The 17,121-nt window shown below is 45.2% G+C and overlaps 1 protein-coding gene across 1 annotated transcript in view; it reads right to left on the reverse strand.

The window, feature by feature from the left end:
* Positions 1 to 706: 706 nt before the first annotated feature.
* The window catches only part of ZCCHC14 (zinc finger CCHC-type containing 14), a 53,731-nt gene continuing 37,316 nt past the window's right edge, over positions 707 to 17,121 (reverse strand). Inside the window, exons 6-13 of the mRNA XM_060788489.2 lie at positions 16,396 to 16,490; positions 16,247 to 16,301; positions 12,223 to 12,517; positions 10,084 to 10,175; positions 8,648 to 8,772; positions 7,460 to 7,600; positions 5,918 to 7,372; positions 707 to 4,927 (exon numbers count right to left, since the gene is read on the reverse strand). Of these exons, the coding sequence (XP_060644472.2) occupies positions 4,872 to 4,927; positions 5,918 to 7,372; positions 7,460 to 7,600; positions 8,648 to 8,772; positions 10,084 to 10,175; positions 12,223 to 12,517; positions 16,247 to 16,301; positions 16,396 to 16,490 (2,314 nt within the window). The 3' untranslated portion in view covers positions 707 to 4,871. The remainder of the gene's footprint in view (positions 4,928 to 5,917; positions 7,373 to 7,459; positions 7,601 to 8,647; positions 8,773 to 10,083; positions 10,176 to 12,222; positions 12,518 to 16,246; positions 16,302 to 16,395; positions 16,491 to 17,121) is intronic.

Below are 17,121 nucleotides of genomic sequence, written 5' to 3' on the forward strand. Positions count from 1 at the left end.
GAGGATGCCTGCCATAAATGTGAGAGAAATGTCAGAAGAGAATGCTTCTGGAACATGGCCAGGCAGCCCGTAAAACTCACAGCAACCCAGTGATTCTGGCCATGAAAGCTTTTGACAACACATTCCTATAGTACGGACCCACTGCCAACACACTACATTTGGAGGACCCTCATCCTCGGGCTACAAGGGATCACCTAAGTAAGCAAGCAAGTACGATAGTGTTAGGTTTCTCCTGTACTAATGCTCCTGTGTTGGAACACTGGAGAAGAGGAATCAAATTGCAATAGGTTTGCCTTGGATTGTCTCTAGTTGTAGCAGCAAACAAGGCAACCAGCCCTTTAAAAACTTCACTTCCCAGGCTATTGTTTCGACTTGAAAGCAGAATGGCTGGCAATTGTTTTAACCTGGGGAGGAAAAAAACAACACCCCAAATTTCCAAGTGGTAGAAATGCAATGGTGGGAAGTTCTAGCAGTTTTCCCAAGCTCTGGTTCTGCCAAAATTGTGTGGCATTGCATCATTCCCAATTGTGAAAATATTTGGATTTTAACACATATTCCAGACAGTAAGCATTCACCGAAAGAGGCAATATGCAGATAGCTTTGACTCTAGGCATGGGCAAACTTGGGCCTTCCCTCCAGGTGTTTTGGACTCCAGCTCCCATTATTCCTAACAGCCTCAGGCCCCTTCCTCCCCCCCCCCCCCCCCTCATCCACTTAAGCTTATTTCCCATGGTTTCCTTTCCCAATGTCCCCTCTTTGATTTAAGCAGCACCAGATTGTGGTCAGAAAATACCCTGGGTAGTATTTTCACCCGAAGCGGCTGAGGGGGAAAAGAAAGGGGCCTGAGGCTGTTAGGAATGGTGGGCGTTGGAGTCCAAAACACCTGAAGGGAAGACCCAAGCTGGCCCAGGACTGGTTTAGATCCAAACAGCATGAGCTGCTTAAAATGACTCAGACACTCAGAACCCACTGATTTCATTGGGAATTAAATCCAACGAACTTAGGTCCATGCTGTCTCTAATACTGTTTTGGTGAAGTGAAGATCAAGAGAGGAGCGTTTTAATACTTCGTTGCATAGAAATAAGTAAAGTTGGTGAAAAGGAGTGTTTTCTTTACAGCTTTGGACTTGGTTTTTGTGACAATTCCTGGAAAGTTCTTTTTAAAATACGTAACCCATTGGATGCTCCCAAGGAAGAGAACGCCAGGCAACAGGTGAGAACACAAACAGTGCTGATCTCCTGCAATTCCTACCATCGTTTCCAGAATTAAAGGCCTGCATAACAAAACAGCCATTGAGTTCACGACTTCGTGTTTATGCAGCGGCAGGACTTTGGGAGCAATGCTCGCCAGATGCGTATCCTATGCTTTGTGTGCACCCGTCAGAATTAACGCGAGGCCGTCCAAACTGCAATGAGCCTCATGCTAAACCCTCACTTTGGCAAGCAAGATCTATTCACTGGGTTGCTTGAGTTTTCCAGGCTGTATGGCCACGTTCCAAAAGTATTCTCTCCTGACATTTCGCCCACATCTATGGCACTCAGCCTCACAGATTGTGAGGTCTGTTGGAAATTAGGCAAGTGAGGTTTATATCACTGTGGAATGATGTGCAGGGTGGGAGAAAGAACTCTTGTCTGTTTGAGGCAAGTGTGAATGTTGCAATTGGCCACCTTGATTAACGTTGCAAAGCCTTGCAGCTTCAAAGTCTCTCTGCTTTCCACCTGGGGGAATCTATGATAGGCAGTTTCAGAGGTTGTGAGGTGTGTTGCAAACTACCATTGGGTTTATATCTGTCTGTCTGTCTGTCAGATAGTATCTATCTATCTATCTATCTATCTATCTATCTATCTATCTATCTATCTATGGAATGATGTCCAGGGTGAAAGAAAGAACTCTTGTCTGCTGGAGGCAAGTGTGAATGTTGCAATTGGCCACCTTGATTAACATTGAAAAGCCTTGCAGCTTCAAAGTCTCTCTGCTTTCCGCCTGGGGGAATCTATGATAGGCAGTTTCAGAGGTTGTGAGGTGTGTTGCAAACTACCATTGGGTTTATCTCTCTCTCTCTCTCTCTCTGGAATGATGTCCAGGGTGAGAGAAAGAATTGTCTGTGGAAGCAAGTGTGAAACAATTGGCCAGCTTGATTAGAATTTAATAGCCTTGCAGCTTCAAGGCTTGGCTGCTTCCTGCCTGGGGGAATCCTTTGTTGGGAAGTGTTAGCTGGCCCTGATTGTTTCCTGTCTAGAATTCCACAGTTTTCTGAATGTTGTTCTTTATTTTCTGGCCTGATTTTAGAGTTTTTCAATACTGGTAGCTAGATTTAGTTCATTTCCATAGTTCCCTCCTTTCTGTTGACATTGTCAACATACTTGTGCTAATTCAACCTTAATTAAGGTTCACACTTGTCTCAAACAGACAAGAGTTTTTTCTCCCACCCTGGTCATTATTACACAGATAGATAGATATAGTGCAGTTGCCTCATTTCCAACAGATCTCTATGCAGAGATGCTCACTGATAAATGTTGCATCTGCAAGGCTATTCAGTGCTAATCAAGGTGGCCAATGGCAACATACACACTTGCCTCAAACAAAAGTTCTTTCTCCCACCATGGACATCATTCCCCAGATATATAAACCTCACTTGCCTAGTTTCTAATAGACTTCATGGAGCCCCTGATGGCACAATGGGTTAAACCCTTGTGCCAGCATGACTGAAGGTAGGAGGTTCAAATTCAGGGAGAGCGCCGATGAGTTCCCTCTGTCAGCTCCAGCTCCCCATGCAGGGACATGAGAGAAGCCTCCCAGAAGGATGATAAAACATCAAAACATCCAGGTGTCCCCTGGGCAATGTCCTTGCAGATGGCCAATTCTCTCATACCAGAAGAGACTTGCAGTTTCTTAAGTTGTTCCTGACACACACAAAAAAAACCTCGGAGGTGGTGAGGTCTGTTGGAAAACAGGCAAGTAGGGTTTATATATCTGTGGAATGTCCAGGGTGGGAGACAGAACTCTTGCCTATTTGAGGCAAGTGTGAATGCTGCAATTGATCACCTTGATTAGCAATGAATGGCCTTGCAGCTTCCAAGTCTGGCTGCTTCCTGTCTGATGGTATTTTGTTCCACATTTTTAAATTTATTTATAAATTTGTCCTACAAAATGTATAAGCATACATTCTTCTCTCTTTTTACAGTATCCTAGACAAAAGAGTATGTCATATTATATACAATCTAACAGTAAATAAACATCCTGTCTGATGGTAAAACATCCGGGGTTTTTTTTGTTGTGTCAGGAGTGACTCCTGGTGTGAGAGAATTGGCCGTCTGCAGGAACGTTGCCCAGGGGACGCCAGGATGATTTTGATGTTTTTATCATCCTTGTGGGAGGCGTCTCTCATGTCCCCGCATGAGGAGCTGGAGCTGATAGAGGCAGCTCATCCGCCTCTCCCCGGATTCGAACCTGCGACCTGTCGGTCTTCAGTCCTGCCGGCACAGGGGTTTAACCCACTGCGCCACCAGAGGCTCCCCTGGGCAATGTCCTTGCAGACAACCAATTCTCTCACACCAGAAGTGACTTGTAGTTTCTCAAGTCATTCCCAACACAAAACAAAACAAAACGATAACAGACCCCAAAACCTCTGAGGATGCTTGCCATAGATGTGGGCAAGACATCAGGAGAATGCTTCTGGAACATGGCCAGACAGCCTGGAAAACTCACAGCAACCCAGTGATTCCAGCCATGAAACCCAATGACAACACAAGATCTGCTATCTGAGCTTTGTTGACTCAATCCTATCTTTAAAGTTAGTGGGAGCAGAATGCTACCTAGTTATCAATGCTAATAGTCCGTAATGCGTTTGAAACCAAGGAGGCCTTTCAGAGCAAAATGTCCGTCTCGATTCCTAAAAAGCCCTTCTGGGAAGACATTTGCTCGAAAAAAGTCAGCACATTCTGAAACTCAAAACGCTACAGCTTGAGTTCTGGGATTCATGATAAAGGCAGAGTAGTGTTTCCTGCTAAGAGAAACCAATAGTAAGGTAATCAATAGCTGACGAAGAAGGGCTTCCCCCTCCCGGCCCTATAAGCGCAGTCTCTGGCACTCAACTCTTGGAAACTAAACCTAATCCGAAGCCGGCGACTTGGTTCTATTTAGAAACAACTGCTTGACAAGCACAGGATAGAACTGTTTCCAGAATGAAAGCAAACTTCCACCTTAGTTCTTTTGGGTTGAGAGAGAGGGGATTAAGATTTCTTTATTGTTAGGAGTTCACATAGCCTGCTGGTGCCGGTTTCCGACTGATGGCGCGCCTCTCGCGCTGGTCTCCGTGGTCGAGACAGAACGGGACATTCTTCTGGAGTGCAAACTTTTGGAATCCCAGAGTGTAGGGCCGGGTGTGAGAAAAAGGAGACGAGAAAAAGGAGTTTCGGCTGAGCCCCGAAATGTCTTTAACGAGTCCAGCAGGCAATTGGCGACGGTACCTTCAACCTCTCACTCCACATTACAATGTATAGCTGCCCAAGGAGTTTGAGTTTCCAGCATCAAAGGTCAAAAAGTATGGCAACATTCTTCGGCGAAAGTGCAGCTCTGTTTGCATCGCGACGGAAAGCGTAGCTGGTCAGCAAGTTCCGCCTCCCGTCCGAAAAGGTCCGACATTAATTTAAAATCCCGCGTTATAATTTTGGCAAATGGGTAAAAACAGGACTGACAAAAAACCCCTTTAGCTTCAGTTCCTTCTTAGTGTTGAAGTAGAGCACCTTTGGATTAAAAAAATAACATTAATAAGCTCAACGAGTGGACTTTTCCCAGGTTCCAATTCTGAAGGCTCCTCATCATCCCAATGGCATGGCCATCGCAGAATAGCAAAAAGTCCGGAGTTCATGTCAGTCCGTGGAGTCTAAACTCTCAGCTGGTGGAGCGTATTTTAACCGAAACGTACCTGCAGGAAGGAGAAAGAATACGAACCGCCATTGGAAGACATGAATACATTACACCAGGGGTCCCCAAACTATGGCCCGTGGGCCACTTCCGGCCCGCCAAGGGCACTTATCCGCCCCGCAGAGGAAGAACGCCCCCCCCCCCCGAGTGCCCCTCCCTTGGCTGGCTCACGCTATCCGTCAGGCCCGATGGGCAGTGTGAGCCAGCCAAGGGCAGTTGCTCCATGTGGCCTACTCGCGCGTAAAGCAACTCGCAAGGTGCTTTACACGCGAGTAGGCTGCGCAGGGCTGCTCCTCCCTTGGCAGGTTCACGCTATCCGTCAGGCCCGATGGGCAACGTGAGCCAGCCAAGGGAGGCTGCCCCGGCGCTCCATGCAGTCATGACGGCCACATGACCTTGGAGGTGTCTACGGACAACGCCGGCTCTTCGACTTAGAAATGCAGATGAGCACCACACTCCAGAGTTAGACACGACTGGACTTCATGTCAGAGGAAAACCTTTAACTAGGAAAATTGTGGAACTCCCACAATTCCTAACAGCCTCAGTCCCCTTCCTTTCCCCCATCAGCAGCTTAAGTGGAAAAGGAAAGAGAAAAAGGAAAAGGAAAGGACCTGAGACTGTTAGGAATGGTGGGAGTTGAAGTCCAAAACACCTGGAAGGAGGCCCATGTTGGCCCAGGCCTGGTGTAAAGCCTAGCATGGATCATTTATTTTCCATGGATTCCTTTCCCATTGTCTCCCCTTTAATTTTAGCACCACCAGATTGTGATCAGAGAAGACCCTGGGTAGGATTTCCATCTGAAGTGGCTGAGGGGGAAAAGGAAGGGGCCTGAGGCTGTTAGGAATGATGGGAGTTGAAGTCCAAAACCCATGAAGGGAGGGCCTAAGTTTGCCCAAGCCTAGTTCAAACTCTCACACACAACAACAACAACCAGATCTCAACAAATAAAATCAGAAGATGCAGAATTTTCCCAAGTGAATGTGTTCCTCACCTTGTCGATTGAAATCCATGGGCGGCTGCTTGCAGTCTTGCGCCCGATGCCCGCTGGCCCCGCAGTTGTAACAGGAGAGGTTCCCGTTCTTTTTATGCCCCGCGCCACTGCTGCCGCCACCCATTGCCCCCTGCGCCTGGTATACCCCTGCGGCGCCCGCCATGAAGTTCTGCATTGGCGGTACAGCGAAGGTAGACTGCCCACCCATGACCGAGTCCGGCGCGAGGCCGCCATTGTACGGAGAGTGGACCATGGGGAAGGCGGAGCTGCTGTTGTACTGTTGCGTGTTGATGTAGCCGTTGCCGCACAAAGGGTTAAAGGGCAGGAACGGGAAGGTAAACATGGACGGCCCCGAAAAGGGGTGCTGGAAGTAGTTGGCGTAACTGACGGTCATGCCGCCGGAGCCACAGTTCCCGCTGCAGCCGCAGGAGCTGCACACCATGCACCCGGGAGGTTGCTGCTGGTGGTGGTGGTGGTGATGGTGGTTCTGGTTGGGGACAGGGACGCTTCCTGCCGCTGAGGAGCCGCTGCCTCCGCTGTTGTTGTTGTAGAAACTGTTCTCAGCAGCCGGCGAAAGGGTGGGACTCGAACTGGGCGCAGGGCAAGTGGGGAGGTTTGTCATGTTGGCAAAGGACGTGGAGGGGTGGCTGCCGGAGGCGGCCGTGTTGCTGTTTGCACAGAAGCTGCTGCTGGGCATCGGGGCGACGGGCATGCTGCTCATGGCAGAGAAGGCCACTTTGGTGTTGGCGGTATAGAGAGCAGTCCGGGGGCTGATTATTGCTGGGGAGACGCTGAATTGCATATTGCCGGAGCAGGAGGACTGTCCCCCTGCCGCAGAGGAATCCGTAGGGACCGAAGAGGAGACCAGGAGCTTAATGGGAGGCCTTGCCATGTGGAAGACGGTGGTGGACGTCACGGTTGCCGAAGTGTTGGGCTCCCCGATTATTCCGGGCTGATGGGCCGCTTTCGCCACTCGGTCCAAGGCAGAAGCGTGCACCATTTTGGTTCGTGGGCCGAAGTTCATGGAAGGCGCCGAAGAACCGTTTTCGGGGACTCCGGAGAACACTTGAAGGGGCTGATGGGCGGAGGCCGACATGCCGTCCATGAGAGGGTTGCCAAAAGTCTTCTCCATCTTGACGCTGCTCCGCGGTGGTGGCCCAGGGGAGAACTTTGCCCTGTCTTCCAAAGACAGGAGCGAGTGCATAGAGGACGAGAGGAGCTTCATGTCCGGGTTCCCTCGTTCTGGTTTGTGCATAGAGTTCAATATCCTAATGGGGGTGATGTGAGGAGAACCCGCGGCCATCAGCGGCACCGGAACGGTGTGGTGAGCGGACGGACTGGACCCGGTGTCATTCTGCACTGGGAGGACCTGGGCGGTGGGCCTGGAGGAGCCAAAGTGATTCAGGATCATGACTGGCTTCTCCTTCTCGGATGGTTCCAAGTGGACCTCTAAACCTATGAGACAGGCATAAGGAAAGTGTAAGTCATGGCCAGTCGCTTAAACAAGGCTGAAAGCACAGGACTGATGCAGTTTTCCCTTACGTCTCTCGTTTTCTTCAGCGCTGTCCGAGCTTTCTTCCCGGGCCTGGATTCCCATGGGGCTGGAGGAGGAGCTGGAGTACTCCGAGGAACTGCCTTCGCGGGCTGCGTTTGGGGCTGGCTGATCCACATCGACACGTAACTCTTGTGGAGGACGAAAATGATATCAGAAACATTAAAAATTAACTAGGTATTTTTAATTACAAATATGTGAGTCAAACATTGAAAAGGTTAAATGAATGTAATGATTCAACAAAAACTACAGTTCCATATAAGCAGATGTACTATAGCTTAGTAGCCCTCAGTGTGTGAGAGGTCTCTGTGGAAGAAGGACCTCAGTGTGAGATAGGCCTCAGTGCTACTTTACCTCAGTGTGAGAGAGCCCTCAGTGGGAGAAAGGCCTCAGTATGAGAATGCCTCAGTGTGAGAGGAAGCTCCAGTGTTAAGGCTGCTGTGTGTAAAGCTACTGTGTGAACCTCCTGTGTAACTTTGATGCGAGAAGAGGCTCTGTGAGAGCGAAGCTGTTTGTCTGCATGAGAAAAAAGTCCAGCATGGAAGCAAAGAAAGAAGCGTAAACAACTTTATTTGTGTCATGGAAACCCTGTTCTTGTAAATAGTGCAAACTTTTATTTTGCTATAAAGGAAAGACTCCTATGGAAGAGATAACATTGGTCTGTGCTTTTTTGTTCTTTTTATCACTTTGGGCTACTGGCGCTGGGTCACGCTGCTGCTAATAAGTTACTCTGCTGTACATTTATGAGGATCTTTTGTTATTAAGCCCACTCGCCCAACAAGTCACACATTGATCGCAGACCAAAGAATATGCTATTGCCGTGGGAAGTTTTGCAAGAATCCAGTTAAATGGGGCAAATCAGAGAACAATATTCAGATCAAAAATTCAAAAGAAAACTTCCAATTAGGATCAGTCTGAACTTTGAGCAGGCACGAGCAAACTTCGGCCCTTCAGGTGTTTTGGACTTCCAACTCCCACAATTTCTTACAGCCTACCGGCTATTAGGAATGTTGGGAGTTGAAGTCCAAAACATCTGGAGGGCCCAAATTTGCAAATGCCTGATTTAGAGCCACTGGGCTTCTTCCCTGTCTCTAAGTTAACTTTTTTTTTTTGAAGCAGCAGAACATCAATGCGTCCATGCATAAAAAATGCTCAGCTAACCCTTGTGCTGCCTTTACCTGTTGTATGGTTGCCACGGATGCTCTGGATGGGGCCAATGTGAGTGGTGGGAGGGACCCTGGCTACTCCGGTGCTCACCGAAGACGAGGCAGCCGGATTCAGTGTCCGCTTCTCAGACTTCTCCCTGCAGAGAGAAAAAAATGTGGAAAAGCAACCTGTTAAAACAATACCATGCTTAATTAAATGTTTACCGAACTCCCTAGCACATATCACTGATTTTAGTTGCATCTTCTGTAAATGCCAATGGTGCTGATCCTTTCTTTCATAGAGTGAACTATTTCCTTGGTTGGCTGCATCTACCTTCATGACAAAGCTGTGCACCCAATACTGCCAGAAGACCCTTATAAACTGTTCAGGGCAAACACCAGGCAATCCAATTAGCTTTAAACATTAGAGTCAAATTGTTGTGGCACAGCAAGCATCTGAGGATTTGTCAGAGGATAAGAGGGATGATGGGTTTCAAAATGAGGAGTCTGTGTGTGATCAGAGGGTATTGCAAGACCAAGGCAGAGGAGGCAGACGTTTTGATTCCAGTGCTAGTTCCCAGGCAACAGGGGAAAGTGATGGGGAGTTTTCCCAGGAAACTACGTTAGGTATGAGAACGGAGGGAGTAAAAAACAGACAAACTAGATAATCTCACAGAATCCATGAGCAGTCCTTGAAGTCCAGATGTGTTCGGTGTGATGTCATGGGTGCTTGGATGGGTTTAAATTAAATAGTTTGCCTTCAAGCCTTTCAGAGGAGACAACGTTGCGAAACGAAGATTTTCCTGTTGCTGTTCGCAAGTTCATGCTTCAAGTTTCATGTTCTGGTTCATGTATTTGTTCCTGTAGGGAACTCCCTGCCTAGGGATATTAGATCAGACCCCTCCCTCCTAACCTTTCGAAAAAAACTGAAAACTTGGCTCTTCCAGCAAGCTTTTGGAGCCTCAGCATAATCAGACAAATTTAAAACGGAAAATGACCAAGGAACGGCTAAGACGACGGAACGGATGAGGACTGAACATGACGACATAGTTTTTAAATTTTTATTGCTTACTGTTTTGATGTTTTTAGATACATTGTGATGTGATGTTTTCTATTTTTATTGATGTATGTATTTTATATATGGCATTGAATTGTGCCAACTGTTCGTCGCTGATATGGGCAGGGTAAATAAATAAATTAATAAGGAATACCTGTTTTCTTGTTAATGGATTCATGTTTGAATAACTGCTGCGGATTTTGGTTCTCTTTACTTCATGTACTTTACCATGTTTAGATTACTGCTATTTTGCATTTCCTATTCTCCTGACTCTTTTGGAATTGCCCTAGGTTATCCTTTTGTACCTGCTTTCCTTAATAAACATTTCTAGATAGTATTACTGGACTCTGATGTGATGCTGGGTGAAAAGGTTTTTCAGTGCAACACAAACCAGAACATTAAACAGACTTACTTTTCCAACTCCAGCTGGGTTTTGAGCTTCTTTTTGGCTCCCATGGTGAGGGATTCAAATTTATTTAGGTCTTCTTCCGTAAGGCTCAGAAACTTGTAAGGAAAGAATATAAAATGCTTGGAAATATGCAACATACAGAAGCACGAAAGCAATGTGCTGGCAAATATCAACTACCTTTCATCATGAATCAATAATTTTATTTTTTATTTTAAACCCTACACTAAGGAACAAAGTTGAACCTATTGTGAGACCTTTCTACACAAGTCAAAGATGTTCTGAGGAAGGGGTGGTCTATGTGTTCCTATTATTTGCCATGATGCATTGCTTGCAGGCTCCAATGTCCTTTTTGCACCGCAGTCTCCCAAAGATTACCTTTAAAAGGCCGAGGGGAAAACACCCCACTGAGTATACAGCTTATACTCAAGTCAATAAATTTCCCGAGTTTTTTGTGCTAAAATTAGGTGCCCTGGCTTATATTCGGGTTGGCTTATACTCGCGTATATACACGTAGTTTTAGGAAGCAAAAAATACCCTCTGTTTGGCACGCCAACTACTTAAATCAAGAAATAATTTTCTAAGATCTACAGAGACACTCGCTGGAACACCCCAGCAAGCGAGTGTCCAAAAGTGGCAGGCTCAAACCCAAAACCTCAAACAATGGCTGATACCTGGGCACACAGAAAACTGGGTGACTTGGAAGGCGCTGAACAGACCACGAGATGCAGAGCCAACCTTAAGAAATGGAGCTACAAAGTGGAATCCACGACATGCGAGTGTGGAGAAGAGCAAACCACAGACTACCTACTACAATGCACCCTGAGCCCTGCCACATGCACAATGGAGGACCTTCTTGCAGCAACACCAGAGGCATTCCAAGTGGCCAGCTATTGGTGAAAAGACATTTAATAGAATACCAAGTCTGCAAACTTTGTGTTTTATTTATTTGTTCGATAAATAAATAAGGAAGCAAAGACAGCCACAAGAGGGCGCTTGAGATTTTGAAAAACCAGACTGTGATAGGCTTTCACATGAAAAAAAATTGGAAAAGCTGTTGAAAAGCAATGTTTCTTTTACAAACAAAATTGTATGTGGACACGTCATCTCTTTTCCAAATTACATGACTCTGTTTTGGAAGGGGAAAAATAGTATTTTCATGCCTGCAAAATATAATAAGAGGGCTGGGAAATCTCCAAAACCCTACAAATGTACATACCGAAATTGTAGAAGTGTTTCATTCCATTTGAATGTTTGCATTTTTCATTGCATTGTACTTGATTTTAATGTGAGCTGCTTTGTATCTCTTAATTGAGAAGCCCTTTGTGTGTTTTTAGAGTGTTGATCTTCTTACTGGATCATTATTACTATTGTTTATATCACCTTTTCTCTCTAAAACAAGATTCAAAGCAAACGCTAATAGCCTTCAAGAGTTTCCTAGGATTTGTACTGAATTTCTTCGAGTCTCATGCGCCATCGAATCCAATGCGCACCTCAAATTGCAAAACCCCGAAACCAAAGTATTTGCTGCTGAACATAATGCGCAGCAGCTGCAAAAAGGGTGCTCTTTGTAATTCAGAACTCCAAAGCATCCAGCAATGGAAAGGAAAACCTTGTCTCTGCTGTAGAATGCAGAATAGTCAGACTATAACTTCCCTGGATTTTGATACTACTGTCTTTCCTTAAGTCTCATGTGCCATTGAATCTAATCTAATCTCCATTTTCAAAACCCTGAAGCCAAAAAACGTATTTGCTGCTGAATGTAATGTGCAGTGGCCAAAAGTGTAATACTAAAATGTAATACAATATAATACTACTAATAATACAATATAATAATTATATATTACATGCATTACAGTGGAATGTTGCATTACAGTGGAATAGTACAACATAGTAATATATCATACTAATATTGTATTGTGCTAATAATATAATATATTGTATGTACATATAAGTTGTAAGTCGCTCTGAGTCCCCTTTGGGGTGAGAGAGGGTGGGATAAAAAATATAGTAAATAAATAAATAAATTTAATAATGTGCACCCTGATTTTGGTGATGTCATTTAGCCAAAAACAGCAAGTATTAGATTTGAGTAAATAGGATATTAGGGAATAATGCCGTAGAAAGCTGTCCCAGCACTCTTACCTTGTCCATGGTGAGCTGTTTGAACACGGGGTAGTACTTGTGCAAGCGCAGCTTCCGCAGCCAGTCCAAAATCCCGTTTTGCTCCTGGGATTGCTGCGGAGTCTGAGGGCTGGGCGCCATCAAAACTGGCGAAGGGTTCTCCAACTGGGCCCGACAACCCAAGGATGCCCCGCTCCCTCCCGCATGAGCGCAATGGGGATGCGACACCGAGGTGGCAGCAGGGGGCGGGTGCTGCGCATGATGCTGCGGGAGGCTGCCCTGCGAGGACTGGATGCCAGCCACGCCGCAGATGGGCCTGCAAAGCAAGGGAACGCAGAAAGACTTTGAGTCAAGCCCATAGAAGCAAACATTAGAGTCCCTCCAGAACTTCAAGTACTGTCTCAACCCAATTTGGATTATCCACACTATTATTACCGACCTTTCTACCAATTTACAATGCAATAGCAGCAATAGCTGATATACTGAAAGGGACCAAGTTGGCCTACCTTTGCCTGCTGGCAGGCAAAGGGGATTTGACCTGGATTGCAGGTGAAAACTGAGGAAACGGTGGAAACTGGGATGTCTCCCACTGGTTCATCTAATCCAAGCTCTGCCAAAGAAACCATGGAATAGGAGCAAAGGCAAGAAACTGTGTCATAACTAGACCTTCATATAGAATCATAGAGTCCTAGAGTTGGAAGTGATCTGGTGGGCCATCCAGACCAACCCCATTCTGCCAAGAAGCAGGAAAATCGCCCTCAAAGCACCCCCGACAGATGGCCATCCAGCCTCTGTTTCAAAGCCTCTAAAGAAGGTGCCTCCACCACACTCCAGGGCAGAGAGAGAGTGAGAGTTCCACTGCTGAACAACTCTTTCTCGCAGTCAGGAAGTTCTTCCTCGTGTTCAGGTGGAATCTCCATCCTTTCCTGTCGTTTGAAGCCATAATCTATTGTGTCCTAGTCTCCAGGGGAGCAGAAAACAAGCTTGCTCCTTCCTCCCTATGACATATCCCCCTCACATATCGATCCATGGCCCTCATCATGTCTCCTCTCAGCCTTCTCTTCTGCAGGCTAAACAGGTCCAGCTCTTTCAGCCACTCCTCATAGGGCTTCTTCTCCAGACCCTGGATCCTTTGAGTCACCCTCTACTGGACACAGTATTCCAGTTTAGAGTCAACATCCTCCTTCAGCTGGGATGCCCAGAATTGGACACAGTGGGATTCCAGGTAAAGTGGTCTGACCAAGGCAGAATAGAATAGAGGGGGAGCAGGACTTCCCTGTATCTAGGAACTAGGCACCTCTTGATGCAAGCCAAATCTCATTGGTTTTTTTAGCTGCTGCATCACATTTTTGGCTCATGTTCCTCTTCCTCTCCACAAGGACTCCAAGATCTTTTCCCACGTCCTGCTCTAGACCCAGGCCTCATCCTCCATTCTGTCTCTTTGCATTTCCTATGTTTCTGCCTAAGTCTCTCTTGCATTTGTCCCTGTTGGACTTCACTGTGTTAGTTTTGGCTAATTTCTTTCTTTCTTTATTTACAGTATTTGTATACCGCTTTTCTCACCCCGAGGGGGACTCAAAGCGGTTTACACATAAATAATGGCAAAAATTCAATGCCAGTACAAACAATTACAGTTATACACTACAATTAGATATAAATTAAATCAATAATAATAAAATAATAAAACAATCATTAAAATAATCAGTCTTGTCCATCGAATCACCATTCCAGTCATGGTCTTTCTGAAATGCTGCATACATTTACTTCTACTGCCCGAAGGCCTGGTCCCAAAACTATGATTTTAATTTTTTTTCTAAAAGCCAGGAGGGAGGGAGCAGATCTTACCTCATTTGGGAGTGTGTTCCATAGGCGGGGAGCCACAGCTGAGAAGGCCCTGTCTCTTGTCCCCGTGCTGTGACGGGAGCGAGAGCAGGGCCTCCCCAGATGATCTTAGATTACGAGGTGGGGTGGTGGTGGATGCGTTCGGACAAGGAAGTTGGGCCAGAACCATCTAGAGCAGTGGTTCTCAACCTGTGGGTTCCCAGGTGTTTTGGCCTACAACTCCCAGAAATCCCAGCCAGTTTACCAGCTGTTAGGATTTCTGGGAGTTGAAGGCCAAAACATCTGGGGACCCACAGGTTGAGAACCACTGGTATAGAGCTTTATAGGTCAAAACCAGCACTCTGAATTGGGCTCGGAGATGGATCGGCAGCCAGTGGAGCTGGTATAGCATAATCATCTCTCTAATCTGCTGAGATTGTTTTGAATTCTGTTCCTGTCTTCTGGAGTACTGGCTCTCCCTTCCAGTTTGGTCCTGTTTGCAAACGTGATGATCTGGCCTTCAAACCCTTCATCTAAGTCATTAATAAAGATGTTGAACAGGACTGGGCCCAGGACAGAACCTTGCTTGTGGCGCTCCATTTGTCACTTCCTCCCAGGATGAAGAGGAAGAATTGCGGAGAATCACCTCTGGGTTCGTTCACTTAACCAATTACAGACCCAGCGAACCATAGTTATGACTCTGATATCAGTTTCTTCTCTCTTGATGATTTATTAGATATTTGTTAAGATTTATTACTCTACTAACACTATTCTTAACACTCCCACCCCCCTCCCTGTATCCCTACCATACCCTTTGGAAAAAATTAATAAAAACAATACTGAATTATATTGCATAGAAGCAGAAGGAGATTTCCAAATACAAAATTCTCTGCGTTACACAAAAGTCTGAGCAAACACTCTACACCTTCACTCTGTCTTGTCTCCTACATATGTCATCAGTTGGAGACCCCTCCCCCCAGCAACAGCCGCCACTCTGAGCCAGAATGAAGACAGGGGAGACCAAGGGACAGTTCCACCTTGTCTTCTGTGCTATGCTAATTTATAATATAATATAATATATTGTATATACATATAATATTTATAATATAATGTAATACAGGACAATATTTATAATATAATGTAATACTGTAATGCGCTCTATGTGGGGCTGCCCTTGAAAACGGCCCGGAAATTCCAACTGGTCCAACGAGCAGCGGCCAGGTTGTTAACTGGTGCTCCTTACAGGGAGAGGTCAACCCTCCTGTTTAAAGAGCTCCATTGGCTGCCGTTCATTTTTCGGTCCCAATTCAAGGTGCAGGTGCTTACCTACAAAGCCCTAAACGGTTTGGGACTCGCCTACCTGCGTGACCTCATCTCCGTATACGAACCCACATGATCTCTCCGATCATCTGGAGAGGCCCTGCTCGCGATGCCACCTGCGTCGCAAGCGCGATTGGTGGGGACGAGGGACAGGGCTTTCTCCGTGGTGGCCCCCTGACTCTGGAACTCTCTCCCCAAGGACATCACACAAGCCCCAACGTTGACAGTCTTTAGGAAGAGCTTGAAGACGTGGTTGTTCCAGTGTGCCTTCCCAGAATAGGAAACTCCAAGCATCATGTCCCAAATGCACTTTACTAGAGATTTAAGATTGTCTGATTTAAGATTGACCGCACCTAGCTCCAAAAACTTATCCATTTCACCTGTCATGTCCAGCATTTTTAAAAGTTTTAATAATTAGTTTTAAATGCGTCGTGGTGTTATTGTTTAATGTTTACTGCTAGTCTTTTAATATTTATTGTTTTGTTTTTATGAGTTTATTTATTGTTGTATTTGTTATGCTGTTGTTTCATTGATGTGTTGGGCCTCGGCCTCTTGTAAGCCGCACCGAGTCCTTCGGGAGATGTCAGCGGGGTATAAATAAAGGTTTATTATTATTATTATTATTATTATACTAATAATATGATATAATTATATATTTTATATTACATGTAATATTACTAATAATATAACAATATAACTGTATAGTACAATATAGTGATGTATAGCACTGATATTATACTGTGGTCATGATATAATGCATTGTATATGTGTGTGTGTGTGTGTGTGTGTGTGTGTGTATCTTGTAAGCCGCTCTGAATCCCCTTTGGGGTGAGAAGGGGGGCATATAAATGTCACAAATAAATAAATAAATATTTTCCACACACGGATATTGCACTTTTCTTACCTTCCGGAAGAACCCAGTGTAGTACCGACTTTATAAAGGGAAGTGTTGCCAGGATCTAAAAAGGAGACCAGATGATTTGAACAGGCACTAACAGGTTTAACTTATATTCACATATTTATGGGCGAGTTGAAAGAATTCCCAAGACTCACTTGAACTCTGAAATTGCTGGGTGTGAGATGAAGTGCTGAAAAATTTCTTGACGTGGTCATTTTTCCAGACATGGGGAGGTAAGGAGGCCAAATACCTGGAAAATAATGCAAGTCGAGTCATTATTTGTCTTGCATTTGAATAACAAAGATCAAAGTTGTGTGGTCAGCCACAGAGAGCCAAAGGGGGAATTTGAGCACTCAAAGGGCTTCTCCGCACTTGAGATAAATACAAAATGTGAGGAGTCAAGAGTTGTAGAAGACTGTGTTCACAATAGGTAATTCAGCATAAGCATGCATTCTTCAAGGAGAGCAAGAACACAATGGAAAGAAATGGCCAGCTCTTGATTCTTGTAATGTGAAATGAGTAGTCCTGTCAGTAGCAAGAGTGTAGGGAGTCAATTAATAATAATAATAATAATAATAATAATAATAATAAGTCTTTAATTATATGCTGCTTGCCACTTTTCTCCCACGAAGGGACCCAAAGCGCTCTCAGCATGTTAAAATACAGGACAAAATCAACAGTAATCTAACGCACAAATATAAGACATCATAAGCAATCAAAATACAACATACCATATATACTCAAGTATAAACTGAGTTTTTCAGCCATTTTTAAGCTGAAAAAGCCCCCCTTGGCTTACACTCAAATCAAACTTATTTATCATTTTACTCTGTTATCAGTATTATTATTATTACATGGTATTATTTTACTCTATTTATTAT

Source organism: Anolis sagrei, chromosome 8 (genome assembly GCF_037176765.1).
Source record: "Anolis sagrei isolate rAnoSag1 chromosome 8, rAnoSag1.mat, whole genome shotgun sequence".
In the NCBI taxonomy this organism is placed as follows: Eukaryota; Metazoa; Chordata; class Lepidosauria; order Squamata; family Dactyloidae; genus Anolis; species Anolis sagrei.